The 20,385-nt window shown below is 46.3% G+C and overlaps 1 protein-coding gene across 2 annotated transcripts in view; it reads left to right on the top strand.

Annotated features, from left to right (window-relative positions):
- The window catches only part of GNL1 (G protein nucleolar 1 (putative)), a 109,404-nt gene that overhangs the window by 40,243 nt on the left and 48,776 nt on the right, over nt 1–20,385 (top strand). For both annotated transcript variants that reach the window (XM_078774836.1, XM_078774838.1), the window contains exons 2-3: nt 4,083–4,184; nt 8,044–8,200. In XM_078774836.1, the coding sequence (XP_078630962.1) occupies nt 4,112–4,184; nt 8,044–8,200 (230 nt within the window). In that variant the 5' untranslated portion in view covers nt 4,083–4,111. The remainder of the gene's footprint in view (nt 1–4,082; nt 4,185–8,043; nt 8,201–20,385) is intronic.

Raw genomic sequence — 20,385 nt, 5'->3', positions numbered from 1 at the left:
GGTGGCGTATGTTTTTGTATTGTGGTTAGGTGTTTTGATGTGGTCGTGAGAGTGGAACCTGGAGAGTGAGTGATGATTATTGGAGATAATGAGGGGCGATAAATTGTGCTTTTTGGAAATGTGCTAATGGAAAGGTGTAAGGATTTAATGATTCGAACTGTGAATGGGATTTCACATTGGCAGGCCATGGCAAGCCTTGTAACACCTTTTACACCATCTATGAATTGTACTGAATTGTGCTGAGTTGTGTGGAGAATTGAATGGCAGCGGGGGAGGAAGTGTGTTTTGGGGACCATGGGTGGGGAAGGTGTGTGTGTCCGCAGGTACAGAGCAAGCTCTGAGGAGCGATGCCTGCGGGCCCCCCTCTGCGGCAATTACCCCTGGCAGCCGGTGGTAACTGGAAATTGGAGCTCGTCGGTGGAGGGTCTGGTTGGGCGCCGCGGGGTGAGGAAGTCCCCCGGTGACCCGTGTTGCTGCGCGAAAGCAGGAGGCAAAGGAGCCTGGTGTGTGTGGAGACCCTCACCGGCGAGGTAACGGCGGAAAGGGGCTGTTGGGCTGTCACGGGGCCAAGAGGTAAAGGGGGGGGGGGGGGGCAATGAATTTGTAAGTCGGTTGACTTGTTTTTGGGACTGCGGGCACCACAGCCTGATGCGCCCCCACCATCTTTTTGTGCGGTACCTCCCCGCTGCCTAGTTGAGGAATGCACACACACGTGAATGACATCAATGCCATGGTCCTGCAGGGGGTGTATTGGGAATAAGTGCTTTGTTGATTTTTGCAATGCCTTGATGACCTATGGAATGAGAATGAGTGGTTAAGGGGTCTGTGTAGCATGAATGTGGGCGAAATCCACCGAGCCGTGTCACTCACCTGTAACATCTGGACAGGGCCCGAGGAAATTTAGGGGGATGCATTGGGGATGGCCCCGCAGGTAAGGTTGAGTCTTGTGGCATCCACCGGGGGACGCGGTCTGTAGACCGGGGTATGTACAAAGGTTAGAGTTTTGAGTTTTGGAAAGATGGTTAAGTTTTGTGGTTAAGTTAGTGTTGTGTGTTGTTGTTTCCTCCCTCCACAGGAACAACGAAGAAGATGTACATACTTGCATGATGGTTAAGGGGTTCAGCATGTTAAGGAAGTGTAGGTAGGTAGTCCGACTCACTTCCCACAGCCCTTCCTGATTTATTTCATAGGTTAATTAAGTGTGTGACAGTAAGTGTTAAGGCTGGAATGGTAGCCCTGCGGTGAACCTTGCAGGAGCTACGGTTCCAGGGGGGGGGGCTGTGTTATGAATTTGGTAATGCAACATCTAGAGCTAGGTAGATCTGAATAGGTAGGTATTCGGCTGTCGTGACAGGGACTCTACATGTAATAAGTTATTGATGTTCAGGCGGTTGTCGGGGTAAGATGTATGAGTGTGGATCTACCTGGAGATTCGAGTGTTAAATAGTGAGGGATTAAAGGTAACGCCCCTGTGAGTATCACCTAGTAATCAAACCTTTGTCCTTTATGGCACTGCAAACCACATAAACATTAGTTAGGTCCTTAGTGCAACATTAAATAATTCCCTTTCCCTGACATTGACTTCGTAATAAATGGGCACCACCAGGCCAAGAACACCGCCACAATACACCGCCACCGTTTACACCTCCAAGGCCTACAAACCTCGCCTGCGCACCTCAAAGGCCTACCAACCTCGCTGGCACGTGTTACACCAGGACCGCGGGGTCACGGACGGGAGATGTCAGGAGTCGCATGCCGCAGAGGGCGTGACCTGGGCGAGTTGGGAGGCTATGATTGGCTGAGGAGCGCGCCAATGTGACGTCATCGGCCACCAATATAGGCGACGGTCGGACGCCATTTCGGCAGTTCGAGTGGAGTCCAGAGTTGAGAGAGTTGAGTCGCAGAGTTCGTTGTTACAGTTCCGTACCAGAGTTCGTGGCAGTTGGCACAGGACACGGTTCGTTGCACAGTTCGTCGGAGTTGGCACAGGACACGGTTCGTTGAACATTCGTGACCACAGCTCGTTGCAGTTGGCAGTTGGCACTTGGTTTTGGTTGCTTCGTGCAGCCCTGCGGTGGACCGTTGGAGCAAAGGAGCTCGTGGTGTGTGTGGGCCGTTGGACCGACGAGGCCTGGTGGCGCTTGGAGGCGGACGCAGAGGGCCGTGGAACTTGGAGCGAGGTGTGCGATCGGGCCGAAAGGAGCGGTGTTGGACGGCAGCCACAAAGACGACGAAAGACCAGATAAGCCCGAATCCGCGTACATTTTGAACGACGTGACGTGTTCTTTTCGTAATTAATCTCCCTCGTTTTGTGTTTGATATCAGTCGTGTGGGGACGTCCCGATTTAGTTATTAGTATTACCGGCGCGTGTTTTTTTCACTGTTATTACTTTTCAATAATAAATCCTTATATTATTTTCTGTACATATTTGAACGCAGTTTCCTGGGTGTTTCATTTTAATAGATAAGGCTGTGGAGCTCGTTGCGTCTGGCCTCCCGCGCGTTTAACTTTGTGTTGAGCTTGAATCCGCCATTGAGTTTTCGCCTCGGGAGTGTAAAGTCTCGCAATCGGTCATCCGTGTTACCCTACGGTGTTCACCAAGGGTAGTCACGCGACAATATATATATATATATATATATATATATATATATATATATATACACACAGTATATCTTTCTCCTCCCTCTCCCCTCACCTCCCCCTCCTCTCCCGCTTTCACTCACACCGGGTACTTCAACTAGTATTCAATATTCCAAGTTTTATTTTTTTGTCTCTCAATAGGCATGTATAACTCTTAACTTTTTGATTTTCTTTCATATGCAGCACAAGGCTGAGGGATAACATCATTTGCTGAGGGTGTGGCTGTGCCAAAGATGCAGTGCTCCCTGTAGGTTAGAGCAGGAATTTGTAATTAGTTCAGGGTGCTGGAGACAGCTTGCCTACTCTCTGCGAAGGACACTGTTGGATCTCTGACATCCACCAACTATTGCCTGTAGATGGGACACTCGTATAACGTCCATCCGAGGTATGGCACCCACGATGATGAATCGCCCTGCCTGTGAAACACCAGGATGGCAGTTTATAGTTGGGTTGGGATTGAAACCCAGGCTCGACAGCTTCGAGGCGAGTGTGCGTACCTTTCGGCCATCGTGCCTGCCCGACTTTTTGACGTTATACCTTTGCTTTCCTTATTTAGCTTTATTCTTTTCAACTTTATTTCCACTTTTATTACCTATGCCCTCATCCCCCACAACCTCCCCATCATCACAATCTTTGTCTCCTTCCTTTACCATGATTCTCTTTCTCTTAATCTCCCCTCATCCCCACCTTTGCATACCTAATAAGCAAATAGCCCCTATGCTCACTCGCCAACCCACACTAGTAAGACATAGTGAGTGTACAAGACACCCCGCAACGTGAGTTGCAGTGGAATGATCTCGCCTTGTAAATACTAGGGCATGCCCGTACTATATATATATCTAAAATTATATCCCCCCCCTCTATTTACATGAAATGGTTTGGTTCATGAAATGTTTTGGTTCATTCGCAACGCCAAAGCGAACGGCGAACGCTTTACATGAAATGGTTTGGTTCATGAAATGTTTTGGTCCATTCGCAACGCCAAAGCGAACGGCGAACGGCTTGCGAGTACAGTGACAATCCCCCCCCCCTCTATTTACATGAAATGGTTTTAATTAGTTTTAAAACATCGTTTAACGCCAACATAGCGGCAACATAGTTTGCCAACGTGAAATAAATGAATACGCTCTCAAATGTGCCGTCCGAGGCAGAGTGTGTTCGCCACGTTCGGCACACGCGATAGCTCGCTGCTCTCTGATTGGTTGAATCGTTTTTTGGACATAGCTCGGTAAGTAATTGTCCGATTAATATGAAACCTTGAAAAGGCACATCCTCGGGTCCCCAGCAATATACCTGGCAAGTTTAAAGTATATCGGACCGGTAGTTGTCGAGAAACAGCGGTCGCATACACACACACAGAGATTACTGGAATTATAGATAGATGGTTTGTGAGTTCTTCTGATTGACCATACTTATTGTATTTGCTTTCTCTGACTCACAGCCCATTTCCGAGACACAGCGAACCTGAGAATGCCGAGGAAGAAACCATTTAGCATCAAACAGAAGAAGAAGCAGCTGCAGGATAAGCGGGAGAAGAAGAGGGGTAAGATTCCTGGTTACTTTGGAATGATGGAAAAGCCGGCATGTTGTTAATAATAATAATAATAATACATTTATTTTATATAGCGCTTTTCAAGAAGCCCAAAGACGCTTTGACAGAGTACAAAAAAAACAAGTGCAAAAAGACAAAAATCAACAGGTAAATAATCAAAGCAAAAGGAAGGAGAAGGAGAAGAGATAGTCAGGGGTTAAATGCTGTTGGTTAAATGTTGAATGCAGTGTTGAACAGGTGGGTCTTGAGTGATGTTTTGAATGTGGTGAGTGAGGAGGAGTCTCTGATGGTGTGAGGTCGTGAGTTCCAGAGGGTGGGAGCAGCGATGGAAAAGGCCCTGTCCCCCCAGGATCTGAATTTGGTCTGCATGGGGGGGGGGGGGGGGGGGTCAGGAGGTTGGTACCAGCAGAGCGGAGGTTGCGGGTGGGAGTGTGTCTGGAGAGGAGGTCAGTCAGGTAGGATGGGGCCAGGTTATGGAGGGCTTTGTAGGTCAAGAGGAGGATTTTGTACTGGATTCTTTGGGGGATGGGGAGCCAGTGAAGCTTGTAAAGGACGGGGGTGATGTGGTCACGGGTCCGGGAATGGGTGAGTAGACGGGCAGCGGAGTTCTGAATGTATTGGAGTTTATTGATGATTATTGAGGGTGAACCAAAGAGGAGGCTGTTGCAGTAGTCCAGACGGGAGGTGATGAAGGCGTGGATGAGGGTTTCTGCAGCCATGGAGGAGAGGGATGGACGGAGACGGGCGACGTTTTTCAGGTGAAAGAAGGCTGTCTTTGTGATCTGTTTAGTGTATTTGTCGAAGGAGAGGGGTTGGTCAAAGATGATGCCAAGATTCCGGATGTGAGGGGAGGTGGATACTGGGAAACCGTCGATGTTGAGGGCAAAGTTATGGGTGGATTTGGTGAGCGTTTTTGGGCCAATGATGATTATTTCAGATTTATCACAGTTAAGTTTGAGGAAGTTGATTTGAAGCCAGGATTTTATTTCAGTGATGCAGTTTGTCAGGATAGAGTGGGTGGCGGTGGAGATGGACTTGGTGGAGATGAAAAGCTGGATGTCATCGGCGAAGCAGTGGAATTGGAGACCATGACGGCGGATTAAGTGACCAAGGGGGGACAGGTACAGGATGAAGAGGAGGGGGCCAAGAACTGAACCTTGGGGGACACCTTGGGGGAGGGGAGCAGTGGGGGATTTGCAGTTATTGATGGAGATGAACTGGCGTCTGTCGGAGAGGTATGATTTGATCCAAGAGAGGGCAGTGCCTGTAATGTTAAAGGTGGTTTCAAGTCGGGTGAGGAAGATGGTGTGATTGATGGTGTCAGAGGCGGCGCTGAGGTCGAGGAGGATGAGAATGTTGAGGTTGCCAGCGTCAGAGGAGAGGAGAAGGTCGTTGATGATTTTGAGGAGAGCAGTTTCAGTACTGTGGTTGGAGCGGAATCCGGATTGGAATGTTTCATACAGGTTATTGGCAGAGAGGTGATGTTTAAGTTGAGTGGCTACAGCACGTTCCAAAACTTTTGACAGAAAGGGTAGGTTGGAGATGGGTCTGAAGTTGTTTAGGGTGTCAGGGTTGAGTCCAGGTTTTTTCAGAATGGGGGTAACAGCAGCAATTTTGAGGGATGGTGGGACGATGCCTGTAGACAGGGAGGAGTTTATTGTTGCAGTGATAAGTGGAGAGAGAGCAGGAAGGGAGGCCTTGACAAAGCTAGAGGGGATGGGGTCAAGAGTGCAGGTGGCAGTTTTCATTCCTATGAGGAGTTCAGAGAGGTCAGTAGGGGAGACTGGGGAGAACTGAGACAGGGGTTGGCAGGATAAGGGGGGGGCAGGTGCGGTGGTGGTTAAGCTGCTGTAGATGTCAATTTTGCTTTGGAAGAATGAAAGGAAGGAGATGCAGTTGTCTACTGTGAATGACTGGGTGGTGGTGTCCAGGGGGCTGAGGAGTTTGTTTATTGTAGAGAAGAGTGCTATTGTTGTGAAAATAATAGGACTGTATGTCCGACCTCCATGCCTACTCCAGGCTCACTTTCTCAAAAGTCGCGTGCCAGCGAAGCGGCCATTTGATTGGAAATGCAAGCTTCTGTTGCTGAGACGATGTTAAAAGCACTGGAAATGCATGTTTTTCAACAGCAGCAAAGCTTGCAAAGAGATCCATATTGATGGTGAAACACGAACCCGATTACACACATTTGGATACTCTTCTTGCTGTGCGTTATCCTGGTCATTGAGCCATTATTCACAGACTAAAATGTGACAAATATTAAAAATGGACACCATAAGGCCAAAAAAAGTCCAATAAAACGTTTATTACCCTCATTGGAGAGGATATTGCATTTGGGTCTTTTCCTTTTCTGTTTGTCCGCACATAATATACTAATGTGGGCCACAAGGTCTACCTGGTGGTATCCAGTATTACATGTTATCTCTATTTTTAACCAGTACCTCCATGAAGTATGTACAGTATAATTATAATGTGGGTACGTCAATAAAATACGTACTATAAAACCACACAAGCAACACACTAAACAAGTCCTGGTTTGGGTCTGCAATATCTGCTCTTTCCAGTTTCAGCTTGTGAGTGTGTGCGCACGCGCACCAGATAACCTGTTTCCATCGGGCTGTTGTCAGGGAATTAGTTCCCATTAGACTGTGGAATATTTCAGGGTGATTGCTAGGATAACTCCGGTCTGAATTTGGTGAGTCCCAGAGCATCAGGTCCGTCTCCCACTGTCAGTTAAATATATATATATATATATATATATTTTTTTTTGTTATGCCTCTGCCGGTGAAGTCACCAGAGGCATTATGTTTGTCCGTCCCTCCGTGATAGGTTTTCGTCACTGCGATAACTTAGCAACAGCTGAATGGAACCAAGTCAAACTTGGTAAAAGTATATATAATGATGTAAGTTAAGCAGAATAGATTATGGGGTCAAGAGGTCAAAGGTCAGAGGTAAAAATTCTGTTACTGCGCTAACTTATGAACCAGTGATGGGATTTTGACCAGACTTGGTATAAGTACATATTACGATGCAAAGACGAACTGATTAGATTTTGGCATCAAAGCTCAAAGGTCAGAGGTCATACAACAACAACAACAACAACAGGCATTTTAAGGCCATTTTTCCTGTCAGAGCGGGGGTTAGAGGTCATGTCAGGTAAAAATGTGATACTTGAGAACAGCTGAAGGGATTTAAATCAAACTTGGTACAGTATGTATAATGATGTATAATAATGAGTATGTATAACTATATATATTGTTACGTAACAATATATACAATATATATATTGTTACAGATTCGTCACTTCCGTTGTGGTGGTGTGCATCCACTGTAACTATTTCTGATCCATGTACTATTATTGTTTTCAAAAGGTTTATTGTTCATGAACTGTTTTCAAAAGGTAAAAAAAGTTAATGTTAAAAGAAACAGGAAACCGGATCGGGAACCGGAACCGGAAGAAGGAGAAAATTATATATATATACTGTATATATTTTCTCCTTTCGGGGAGGTCGGAAGCAGAAAAAAGGTCTAATGGCTCGAAGCCTCCAATGAGCGTTAGTTACCTTTCCATCGATTACCATTCTCCACTTTTAATTTTACCAATGGTGGAATATCATCCAGTAATTCTCACCACAACAGCAATTCAACTGAAATAGGATTCGTGCGTAGTTGCATTTCATGATCAGTTATCAATTTTGTGCATTGATTTAATCTAGCTTGTTATTTGAAGATAATGGGTTTGAATCTGGACAATCTTGCATAATGTACCAGAAGTACCTTCATTAATTGTCTCACTTTCAGACATAATGTTCCCTTCTTTCATCTATTTTGCTCTTTCTGTGATTGACAGGAGTGGCAGGAGGTGGTTCAACCTCTCAGAGTCGCAATGGGAGTCATGAACGTCCTGCTGAGTTTTCAGATACCTCTGATACTGATGCACCAAGTGTCCGCAGAATGAATGAACAACCAACCACAGCACGCCCTACAGACAGCTATGACCCCAACCGGTGGGACATCTTTCATCTCTCACTAAAATGCAGTGAAACCTGTTTTATGCATTCATCCCTTCTGCATGCACCTATTTTCTCTTTGAGGGGCAAGAGACGAGGTTGTGAGAGAAAGTGGGTGGTATAAATTTGTGAGCTTTAAAAAACAGACTAATATGATGTCTGCATTGACATTTGTGAAACATTTTGCCACCATATCATCATGGATAAAGAAATTGGACCTGTGTTTAATGCATTGAGCATAAGAAAGTGCTGAATTGGACTAACCTACCTGCATGTCAAATTTAACGAGCAGTTTGTTAACCCAAATATCGTGACCTTGTCTTGTATTGTGCATACGCATGCACACGCACGAGTTTCGGCATTGCTGTATAAATTTTAACGGATGAGATGAACCAGTGATTTGTACATCTATGCATTGCAAGAAGAAGAAGAGCAAGTGACGTGCACACTAACACTTTCAAATCTCTGCCCAATGGCTAACTTATTTATTTTTGAAATAGACCATGCCTTTGAATAAGAGATGCATTACTCTGGATATATGTAATATATATATATATATATATATATATATATATATATATATATATATATATATATATATATATATATATATATATATATATATATATATATATATATGTGTATATATACTGAAACGCAAAAGAAACTTACCACCTTTGAAACCTTTAAATATCAACAATAACACTGCGTGTAGTAAATGTGTGAACTTATTTGTGGACAATAGTGTCCTCACTGTCAGACAAAACGGTCACGGATGGTCACTTGAACCTTCAATGGTCACTTCATAGCACAGCTGTTGAACAGCCGTTTTGACTGTCAGTGATTAGCCAAGGGGTACGGGATGATTTTAATGAGCTGCACGTGATGTCTTCATATTGGCTTTAAAAAGGCCAGTGCAAAATGGGCATTTTGACCAAAAAATTTGACCATTTTGACCAACTTCAAAAAGACCGAAAACGCAAAAGAAACTTACCACCTTTGAAACCTTTAAATATCAACAATAACACTGCGTGTAGTAAATGTGTGAACTTATTTGTGGACAATAGTGTCCTCACTGTCAGACAAAACGGTCATGAATGGTCACTTGAACCTTCAATGGTCACTTCATAGCACAGCTGTTGAACAGGCATTTTGACTGTCAGTGATTAGCCAAGGGGTACGGGATGATTTTAATGAGCTGCACGTGATGTCTTGATATTGGCTTTAAAAAGGCCAGTGCAAAATGGGCATTTCAATCAACATGCCGCGATTGTCAAGGGATAAACGGCAGCGTGCCCTGGGCATGCTGCAAGGCGGACTGAGCTACCGTGAGGTGGCACGTCGCCTTGGCTGTTCACACCAGACGATATCGGCCCTGGTGGACAGAGACACCCTCCACAACTCTGCAGATGACAGACCTCGATCAGGGAGGCCAAGAGTCACCACTGCAAGGCAGGACAGGCAGATGGTCCGAAGTCACCTGCGGGATCGATTCCGTCCAGCATCCCGCACTGCGGCAGCCGGGGCATGCAAACCACGGATCTCCAATGATACTGCACGAAGACGACTGCATGACTATGGTCTGACTGCCAGAAGACCATACAGAGGCCCCGTGATGATGGCTGCCCATCGCCGCAACCGACAGAGATGGTGCCAGCAGCATCAGCGGTGGACCTTGGTGCAGTGGAACGAGGTCGCTTTCAGCGATGAGTCAAGGTTCTGTGTGGACAGTCCTGATGGGCGTGAGCGTGTCTGGAGAAGAACTGGCGAGCGATATGCCGATTGTTGCGTGCGTCAAGCCAACAGGTGGGGTGGCCCAAGTGTGATGGTGTGGGCCGCCATATCAGGCCGGTACAGGACGCCACTGGTGGTTGTGGATGGGAATCTTAACACCCAGCGGTATGTGGATAACATCCTGCGACCTCATCTGCTGTCATTCCTGCTAGACCACCCAGAACTGTCATATGAGAACCTTTCAGCATGACAACGCTCGTCCCCATGCTGCTCGCTTTACCACTGCATTTCTCCAAGGCGAGAACATCAACACCATGCAGTGGCCTGCGTTCTCCCCTGACCTGAATCCCATAGAGCACCTGTGGGATGAGCTTGGGAGACGCGTAGTTGGCAGGGCCAGGACATGGGCAGAGCTGCTTCAGACATTGAGGACTGAGTGGGACAGAATCCAGCAGCAATCCATCCAAAGACTGGTAGGCAGTATACGCCGACGATGCACTGCCTGTATCCAAAACAATGGTGGCCACACACGCTATTGAAAGGGGACTGACATTGCACCCTGTGCTGTTCTGTACTGTAGAACAAACTGATGAGATGGTGTATCTTGGTCAAAAACTTGACATGTCATCAATAAAATGCCAATGTTTCAATTAGCAATTGTTGGTTTGTTTTATTTTGAACTGTTACAATTTTATTACATTTCAAACAAGTGATAAGTTTCTTTTGCGTTTTCGGTCTTTTTGAAGTTGGTCAAAATGGTCAAATTTTTTGGTCAAAATGCCCATTTTGCACTGGCCTTTTTAAAGCCAATATCAAGACATCACGTGCAGCTCATTAAAATCATCCCGTACCCCTTGGCTAATCACTGACAGTCAAAACGGCTGTTCAACAGCTGTGCTATGAAGTGACCATTGAAGGTTCAAGTGACCATCCATGACCGTTTTGTCTGACAGTGAGGACACTATTGTCCACAAATAAGTTCACACATTTACTACACGCAGTGTTATTGTTGATATTTAAAGGTTTCAAAGGTGGTAAGTTTCTTTTGCGTTTCAGTATAGATATATATGTATATAGATATATATGTATATAGATATATATGTATATAGATATATATATATATATATATATATACATATACATATACATATACATACATATACACAAACAAATTTCATGGGGAGAATGTTTTCTGAATCGTACAGATTAAGGACATATAATTATCAACATTTGCACTGGAATTGCAAGTGATGGGGTACCTGAACATCTTAAATATCTTTATTTTATATATATTGTTACGGACCGCGGATAAGATGTTAATTTGCCGAGCGGATGGCGCCCGAACCGTTTTTACAATGACTAGACCCGATTCCTTAAACGTGGGCCAAATCGTGCCACAGATATTCAATGGGGAAAAGACAAAGGCGACAGATGTGAAGAAGAAGAAGAAGACAAAAATTTTTTTTAAATACGATTATTATTTATTACTATTTACAGGACCAAAGAAACCAAGGAAGAAGGAAAGATAAGAAAATAAAGGCAGAAAGAGGGACGGACCAGAAGGACACAGTGAAAACTCTAGCTTACCTATTACAGTCTTACTTAACCCAGGGACAAGACAAACAAAACAAACTTACGTACACAAGAAGGATGGAATGGATGGTTTGGGACGGCAGAGGAGGGTCCAGGCAGATGGTAGGCGTCGAGGTCCGGCTCCAAGCGCGCGCTCCGATCCACGCTTTGGGGTCGAGGCAAAAACACGGCAAACACAGCCTCGCGTCTCACCGACCGGCAATAGGGCTTAGAGGGTATCGGCCTATTGCCGCAATACAGGCACTCCCTCACGTTTCTCTCTCTCAGTCTTGCTCAATGGTTCGCTCTCCGTGCTGCCGTGGGGACGTCGTGTGCTTTTTCTGGACTCATCTGCCGTTTCGCGATCTTCGCACGCATATCTCATCCTCAAGCGCCGGTGTGACACACCCTCCTCAGTTTCGGTACCGCCCTCCCCCCGTGCTCTGTGACCTTATATGACAATGCCACGGGCTTGCCTCCTTATTTGGACATGGCGCCGAACGGCGCGCCCCTCGTGGCGAGCTACGGGCTTGTTCCCTTATTTGGGCATGGGGCTGAACAGCCCCGCCCCTCGTGGCGCGCCCTGGGCTTGCCTCTTCCCGGCGACCCCGCCCCTCCTGTTCACACAGAGCACGGAGCACATGGCAATGGCGGCGAATGCAGTTGGCAATCGAGGCTTTGTGAATGGGGCTTTGGGAATGAATTGGGATCTCTCTATTTGAATTCGGTGCAATGGAGTGTCAATTAATGGAAGACAAATCCTTAGCCTAATACACAGAATAAGGAAATAACTGTCAACAAGGAGGAAATCTATTATTGGCTACGTGGGTGCTTGTGAAATAACTACGGAACGACCTTTGACTTTTATACACAGACTGGAGGCAGGAGGGTCCAGAATAAAGCAAAAAAAAAAAACACAATAAAAAAAACACAATCCTCATATCCACAACAATATATAGTTCAGTAATTTCAAGCCCAGTGAATAACCTGAAATGGTTCAAAGGTAAGCAGTAAACTGCTTGAGGTTAGAAAAAAAAGTTTAGGTTAGCAAAAACGGGACAATAATGTAAATTGCACAGTTATATTGTAAAAAAAAAAGGCCTTCTTCAGGGAACAGGTAATGGGTTAACAACTTACAGCTCTTCTGCAGCAATGTAAGTAAATTATGCCTTGAATGTTGATGCAAACAATTCCTACAGTTGTCCCAACCTCTGCTGATTACTTGATTACAAACCCCATGTCTATAAAAGCAGTATTGGAACAGACTGTTATTACACCCTCTGAAACATTATTTGGACAATATTGCACTGCAGGAAGTAGTATATTGCTATCATAATGGCGAGAAAAGGCAATGAACAAAGGAAGACAGGCAGACCATTATAACCCTTAAAAGTGTAGGTCTTTCCTTTGGAGAAATTGCAAGGAAAGCCAAGGTGTCAGTGAGTACAGTTTCCTACACCATCAAAAGGCATTTGGAAACTGGAGGAAACTCTGACAGGAAGAGGTCTGGCAGACCCAAAGCCACAACAGAATCAGAAGACAAGTTTCTGAGAGTCAACAGCTTGCGTGATAGGCTGCTCACAGGACAACAGCTTCAAGCACAGCTTAACACTGGTCGAAGTAAGCAAGTCTCAGTTTCAACTGTGAAGAGAAGACTTTGAGCTGCAGGTTTGACAGGTCGAGTGGCAGTAAGAAAGCCATTGCTAAGATGGCAAAATAAGAAAAAGAGGCTTGCCAGGGCCATGAAGCACTGCCAGTGGACTACTGAAGACTGGAAGAAGGTCTTATGGACCGATTAATCAAAATTTGAAATCTTTGGTTCATCACGCAGGGTTTTTGTATGCCGTCGAGTAGGCGAAAGGATGGTTCCTCAGTGTGTGACACCAATTGTCAAACATGGAGGAGGAAGCGTGATGGTCTGGGGCTCTTTTGCTGGATCCAGAGTCGGCTACTTGCACAGAGTGACTGGCACCCTGAACCAAAAGGGCTACCACAGCATTTTGCAGCGCCATGAAAAACCCTCTGGTTTTCGCATAGTTGGTCAGGGGTTCATCCTCCAACAAGATAATGACCCTAAAGCCACCTCCAGGCTATGTCAAAACTACCTTCGAGGAAAAGAACAAGACGGTAGGCTTCAAATCATGGAATGGCCAGCACAGTCTCCAGACTTAAACCCCATCAAGCTGGTTTGGGATGAACTGGACAGAAGTGTGAAAGCAAAGCAACCTACAAGTGCAACACATTTGTGGGAACTTCTGCAACAGTTTGGGAAGAACTTCCCAAACAATATTTGATTTCCATTGTAGAAAGAATGCAACGAGTGTGTTCGGTGGTTATATCTGCAATAGGTGGCTACTTTGCTGAGTCAAAATTTTAAATTAAATTTTGTTAAACAAAATGATTCTGTGATTTCTTTTTTTATCTCCAATTGTTTATTTGTTCTATGCTTAATTTCAGAGTACATTGAGACATTAAACTGTGTAAATTTCAATAAAAACTGGAAAAATTGAGGTGTTCTAAAACTTTTGACCGGTAGTGTATATATATATCTTATTCATCTATCTTGCCCCTGCTATTACCTAAATAAATGCAACTTGCACGATTATGTCGAGTGAGGTAAACATCGTAACCACAGCACATATAATGCTGAATGATACCTCATTTAAGAGCTCTTCGTTCCAGTGCATGCAGAGGTTTGCAAATACAGTAAAACTTTCTCCAACGCGGCTTCCTCGAATGTGGTTTCCAATTTACACGCTGAATTAAATGCGTCAATACCTCCCCAACGCCAAACCAAAGGGTGTGTTTCGCATTTACGCGATCGTGGCTGGTGTTTTCCCAAAGATTTATATTATTCTTATTCCTTGTTACTGTACTGTACTTTACTTAACCCTTGTCCTCACAAGGGAGGTCTTCTTAGGCTAAATACAAGGCTAAAAAGACCCCCCTTGTGTGGACAAGGGTTAATTAATATTTAATTTATACATGCGATGACACGAGTCACCACCTGCCCACCTGCCGTCATCGCGATCGCAGTTCAATTTTACATTCTGGATTAATTGTGACAAAAACGGCCGGCGTTTTCCCAAAGAGTTTATTCTTTTTCCTTATTCCTTTTTACCTGGTGTTGGGCTAGCGGCTAGGGTGCCAGCTTAGGATCCTAGGATCCTGTGTTCGAATCCCGGTCGATCGCTGAATTAACGCCAGGGGGGTTGACTCAGCCTGTCATCCTTCCGAGGTCGGCTAATTGAGTACCAGTTCACTGGTAATTCCCTGTTTGTCGTAAAAAGGCGACAAAAAGGGTTGGCGTCAGGAAGGGCATCCGGCCGTAAAACATTGCTTCAAAAAGGGGACCAAAAAACAACAACAACCACGGTGCCCGAAAAAGGCCAACCCCCACCTTGCGGGGAAAAATGGCCTCTAAACGGTGGTTTTATTCCTTTTTACCTTGCTTAATTACTATTTAATTTATATACACATGCGGAACGAGCTGCCACCTGTCGCCATCTCCGAACCAGCCGCCATCAAGTGACCTTACGTCGATCATTATGGCTCCCAAAAGACCCAATTTGAACCAACCAGACAAGAATAGGAGGAAAACAAGGACCATGGAGGTTAAACTTGATATCCTGAATAAATTATCATCAGTTTCTGCTTCATCTTTGGCCAGGCAATATGGCGTGAATGAATCGACCATTAGGACGGTACGGAAGGCCGAAGATAAAATCCGTTCCAGCGTTTGTGCAGGAGCCTCCATCGCAACATCATACTGTTGCGGATCTCGGACGTCGGCTCTCCCCTTATCAAGGGGGGGTTAAACCCCTTGTCCTTTTATCTGGCTGATGCGAGTCCTGGAGGTTATACGCTCCTTCCGGTCGGTATTAGGTAGGGTTACTGGTCAACTTAATCCTAATTCCTAATTACTAACACCGACCGCGAAGCAGGGAAATAACTCCCACCCGAACCACGGCGTTAGTGGACACGCCGAGCGAAGCGAGCCGCAATTCTGGCCGTTAACAAGGACTAAACCCGATTATGGCGGTTCCGATCGTGCCACGCTTACCCAATGGAGAAAAGACTGATGCGATCGGATAAGAGGAAATCAGGAGAATAGGAAGAACAAAGCAATTTATTAACAATTTACAAGAAGGAGAAGAGGAAACGAAAGAAATGTACAGGATAGGAAGAGGAAGAAGAAGCACACAGGGCAGCCTTAAACAGTCTTACTCTATTCCCCAGACAAACGGGCCTGTCTCAGACACTCACACGGGGATTGTAGATGGTAGGGTGGAACAGGTTGAGGGTCCAGCGATGGCGTCCACCTCGTCCGGTCCCCGACTCATACCGTGCAGCAGATGGAAAACGGCAGCAGCTCTCCGCGTGGCATTGGCGCGGGCGGACAATTATACAGGGACAGGTTGGTAAGGTGGCGGTTATACAAAGCGCCTTTCACACAAGGCCTTTTGCAATCAATGCTCAATGGCAGTCAATCCCTTTCTCCAGCACGAGTCCTGTGAATTGCGCTCTCTCTCAATAAGTTCTGGACAGTCCTGTGAAAGGGCTTTGCGTTCGCGCTTTTATAACTCAAGCAGCGATCGCTCCGCCAGCCCAAAAGGCACGCCTATCAGGCGATGTTACTTCAGCCCTGGTTGGCTGGTCAGGTCTTACCGGCTCCGCCTTTGACGGCTGGGTGACGTGGCCACACCTTCTTCCTGGCGCTCCGCCCCCTTTCTCGGGCCTCACCTCGTGGCTTATGGCGGCGTTTGGGCGAGCTCAAGCTCAAGGGCAGTGAAGGCTGCTGGTTTGGGCGGAAGCCCAGCGAGGTTGCACACGCCGCTGGCCCTAAAGGGCGAGGGCGATGGCTAGCGCTTAATGGCGTCGCTTGGAGAGGGAGGCTGGCAAAATGAATGGATGGGGCCTACTCCTTATTTGATTGACACAACGCAGATTCAACTATTGGAAACATGGCCTTATCTATACACATACTAATGAAATAACTGAAGTCCTATGGTAACCTACGTGTTGCTTGTGGCCTACCTATGGGGTGCAACCTCTAACCCTTTAATAATGTCATATTTACAAGTGTGGGTTCTCAAAACCGCAACAGTACGTTAGCAGGAGAGACACCCTTGTTGAAAAAATGGAGAAAATATTGAGTGTCTGGATCGAAGATCAGAACCAGAAAACTGCTCCAGTGGATGGACCCATTATAAGAAGAAAGGCCATTAGCATCTACGTAGTGTGTTCAAAAAGTATCCGACCTTTATTCTTCGTGCGTAAAAAAAAGAAGCTAGGGAGGCGTTGATTGGTGCACGTATGTAGGCGATCCTAATGCACACGCGTGAATTTTTTCCCACCTGCAGAAGCTGTCATTTGACGGCAGACCGCCGATGAGTGAGGACATGTAAGCGAGCGCCGTCGGATTTTCGTTTTTGACAAAATGACGGAAAAACTTGAACAACGCTGCTGCATCAAATTTTGTGTTTTTTGGCCTCGGGGATGTTGGATGCTTCCATTGTGATGACTGCAACTTGGTTTCTGGGTCGTACCCATAAACCCAGGACTCATCGCCAGTGATCACTGTGTTGAGGAAGCTGGGATCGCTGTTCACAGTCTCCAGCATTTCCTGTGCGATCTCCAAACGGAGTTGCTTCTGCTCAATCGTTAGCAGCTTTGGTACGAACTTCGCTGAGATTCTCCTGAAGCCCAAATCCTCCTTCATAATGGAATGAACGGTGTTGAATCTTGCGGATCGTTTCCACTTGGGAATCGCCAAGCTTTACACCAAATTTGATGCAGTAGCGTTGTTCAAGTTTTTCCGTCATTTTGTCAAAAACGAAAATCCGACGGCGCTCGCTTACATGTCCTCACTCATCGGCTGACCGGGCCGACGTGGTGTGGTGCTGACCGGGCCGACGTGGTGTGGTGCTGACCGGGCCGACGTGGTGTGTTGCTGACCGGGCCGACGTGGTGTGGTGCTGACCGGGCCGCCGTGGCGTGGTGCAGACCGGGCCGCCGTGGCGTGGTGCCGACGGGGCCCCCACAGCCGTGATGCCCCCCCCTCACAATTTCCATGTTTTAAACGTTTCCCAGTGTGTACCCTGGATTAGAATAGGTACACCGTATCCCTGCGTGTCGTAAGAGACGACGAAGAGGATTGGCGTCAGGAAGGGCATCCGGCCATAAAAACATTGCCTCAAAAAGAGAACCATGACAATTACAACTACATATGGGCAGGGTACAGCCCAAAGTGGAGATCGGTTTCTGAGGTTTGGGACATGGAATGTAGGGACAATGACAGGGAGATCAGGAGAAGTGGTGGAAGTATTGGTCAGAAAAGAGTGGACATATGTTGTGTGCAAGAGACGAGATGGAAGGGAAGTGGTGTGAGAATGGTGAAGGGTAGGCAGGGACAGAAATACAAGTTTGTGTGGCAAGGGTGCCTGGAGGGCGTGAATGGTGTTGGTGTCCTGTTTTCTGAGGAGTTTGTAGACAGTGTGGTGAGTGTGACTAGAGTGAGTGATAGGTTGATGATGGTGAAAATGATGATTGGAAAGCTCTTGGTGAACGTCATCTCGGGATATGCTCCGCAGGTTGGTCGGAGCGATGAAGAGAAGGACAAGTTCTGGTGTGCGATAGAGAAGCTGATGGAAAAAGTGAAAGATGAGGAAGTTGTTGTGGTAGGAGGAGACCTAAATGGACATGTGGGAAGGAGTATGGATGGTTTTGAGGGAGTTCCTGGGGGTTACGGATATGGTGTGAGAAATGGAGAAGGTGAAAGGATTTTAGAGTTTGCTGATGGAGCTGATTTGTTGATTTGTAATACTCAGTTCCAGAAAGAGGATAATAAGCTTGTTACATACACGTCAGGTGGGTCGACGACAACCGTTGACTACCTGATGGTGCGTAGGCGAGATAGGGGGCACCTCCGGGACACAAAGGTGATCCCGGGGGAGGAGGCTGTTTCACAGCACCACTTGGTTGTCTGCGACATAAGGGTGAAAGGTGCGAGGACAGCTCGGCGGGTGAAGTACCAACCGAGAATGAAGGTGTGGAGGTTGAAAGAGGTGACAGTAAGGGAGGCATTAAAAGAGAGGCTGAGTAGGGTAGAGGATGATGTGGTTGAGCTTGAAAGTGGTTGGATGTCAATGAAAGCTAGTCTGTTGGGAGCCGTTGGTGAGGTATGTAGATGGACAAAAGGACCACCGAGGCACTCGGAAACATGGTGGTGGGATGATGAATTTGGAAAGAGGATTGACGAGAAGAGGAAGAAGTTCAAGGAGTGGCAGAAGGCGAAGGGTACGGGAGCAGAAACAGCAGAGCATGAAAGTTATAAGGCAGCCAAGAAGGCTGCAAAGAAAGAGGTAGCAAAGGTGCAGGAGGCATGTCGGAAAATGTTCGGAGAACGCTTGGATTCGGAAGAGGGTCAGAGAGCAGTATTCAGGATTGCAAAGCAGATAGCGAAAGAGAAGTGTGATGTGATGGGGGTGAGTTGCTTGAAGGATGAAGTGGGACAAATCATTGTGGACCCAGATGGAATTAAATGAAGATGGAAAAGATATATGGAAATACTGTTGAATACAGAGAATGAATTGGATGGAAACATAGAGAGTAACCCAGTTTTAGGACCGGCAGAGAAGATAACTGAGAAGGAAGTTGAGGAAGCGATAAAAGCAATGAAGAGTAGAAAAGCGGGAGGGCCGACGGGCGTTTTGGGAGATATTATGAAGGCAGCAGGAAGTTGGGGTGTGAAGAGAATGACAGAGATCTGTAATCTGGTGGTGAAAGAAGGCCGCATTCCAGTGGATTGGGAACTGAGTACCCTCGTCCCTCTATACAAGGGGAAAGGTGACCCTCTAGAGTGTGGCTCGTACCGAGCGATAAAGTTATTGGAGCATGGAATGAAGGTATTGGAAAGGGTGTTGGAGAGGAGGATAAGGAAGAAAGTGAAGATAGACGAAATGCAGTTTGGATTTATGCCAGGAAGAGGAACGACAGACGTGCTTTTTATTGTGAGGCAGTTGCAGGAGAAGTACAGGGAGAAGAGGAAGAAGTTGTTTCTTGGGTTTCTTGATCTGGAGAAAGCATTCGATAGGGTTCCACGCAAAGTATTGACATGGGCAATGAGGAAGTTAGGAGTGGAGGAATGGTTGATCAGAGTAGTGATGGCAATGTACAAAAGAGCGCGCACAGCTGTAAGGACGAAGGACGGGAACAGTGGTGAGTTTGAGGTGAAGGTGGGAATGCATCAGGGGTCTGTACTAAGTCCACTACTATTTGTAGCTGTGATGGAGGTGCTGGCTCAGAACGTAAAAGAGGGTTTACCGTGGGAGCTGTTGTATGCAAATGATCTGGTGTTGATTGCGGAAAGTATGGATGGACTGAAGGAAAAGATGAACAAGTGGAAGGAATGTATGGAGACAAAAGGTCTGAAAGTGAATATCGGAAAGACGAAGGTGATGGCAAGTGGTATAGCATGTGGTGAGGTGGAAAGAACTGGGAAGTGGCCCTGTGCTGTGTGCAGGAAGGGTGTCGGAGTGAACTCCATTCAATGTACAATGTGCGCTGAGTGGGTTCATCAAAAATGTAGTGGTCTGAGAGGGTCATTAACCAGTGTGGCAGCTACATTCAAATGTAAGGTGTGCACAGAGGGAGCTGCAGATGGAGGAAATGTTGAGTTGGATCTTGGAGACGGCGTGAAGCTGGAAGGTGTGAAAACATTGATGGAGTCCGATCCCCTACCTCGGAGACATGCTGAATGGAGAAGGTGGATCAGACTCGGCAACGGTTGCTAGAGTGAGATGTGCATGGAAGAAGTTTCGGGAACTGAGTGGCGTGCTGATGAGCATAGTGTCATTGAAGCTGAAGGGAAAGGT

This window comes from Myxine glutinosa, chromosome 3 (genome assembly GCF_964187855.1).
Source record: "Myxine glutinosa chromosome 3, kmMyxGlut1.1, whole genome shotgun sequence".
Taxonomy (NCBI): Eukaryota; Metazoa; Chordata; class Myxini; order Myxiniformes; family Myxinidae; genus Myxine; species Myxine glutinosa.
This window is presented reverse-complemented; position numbering and strand designations above follow the sequence as displayed.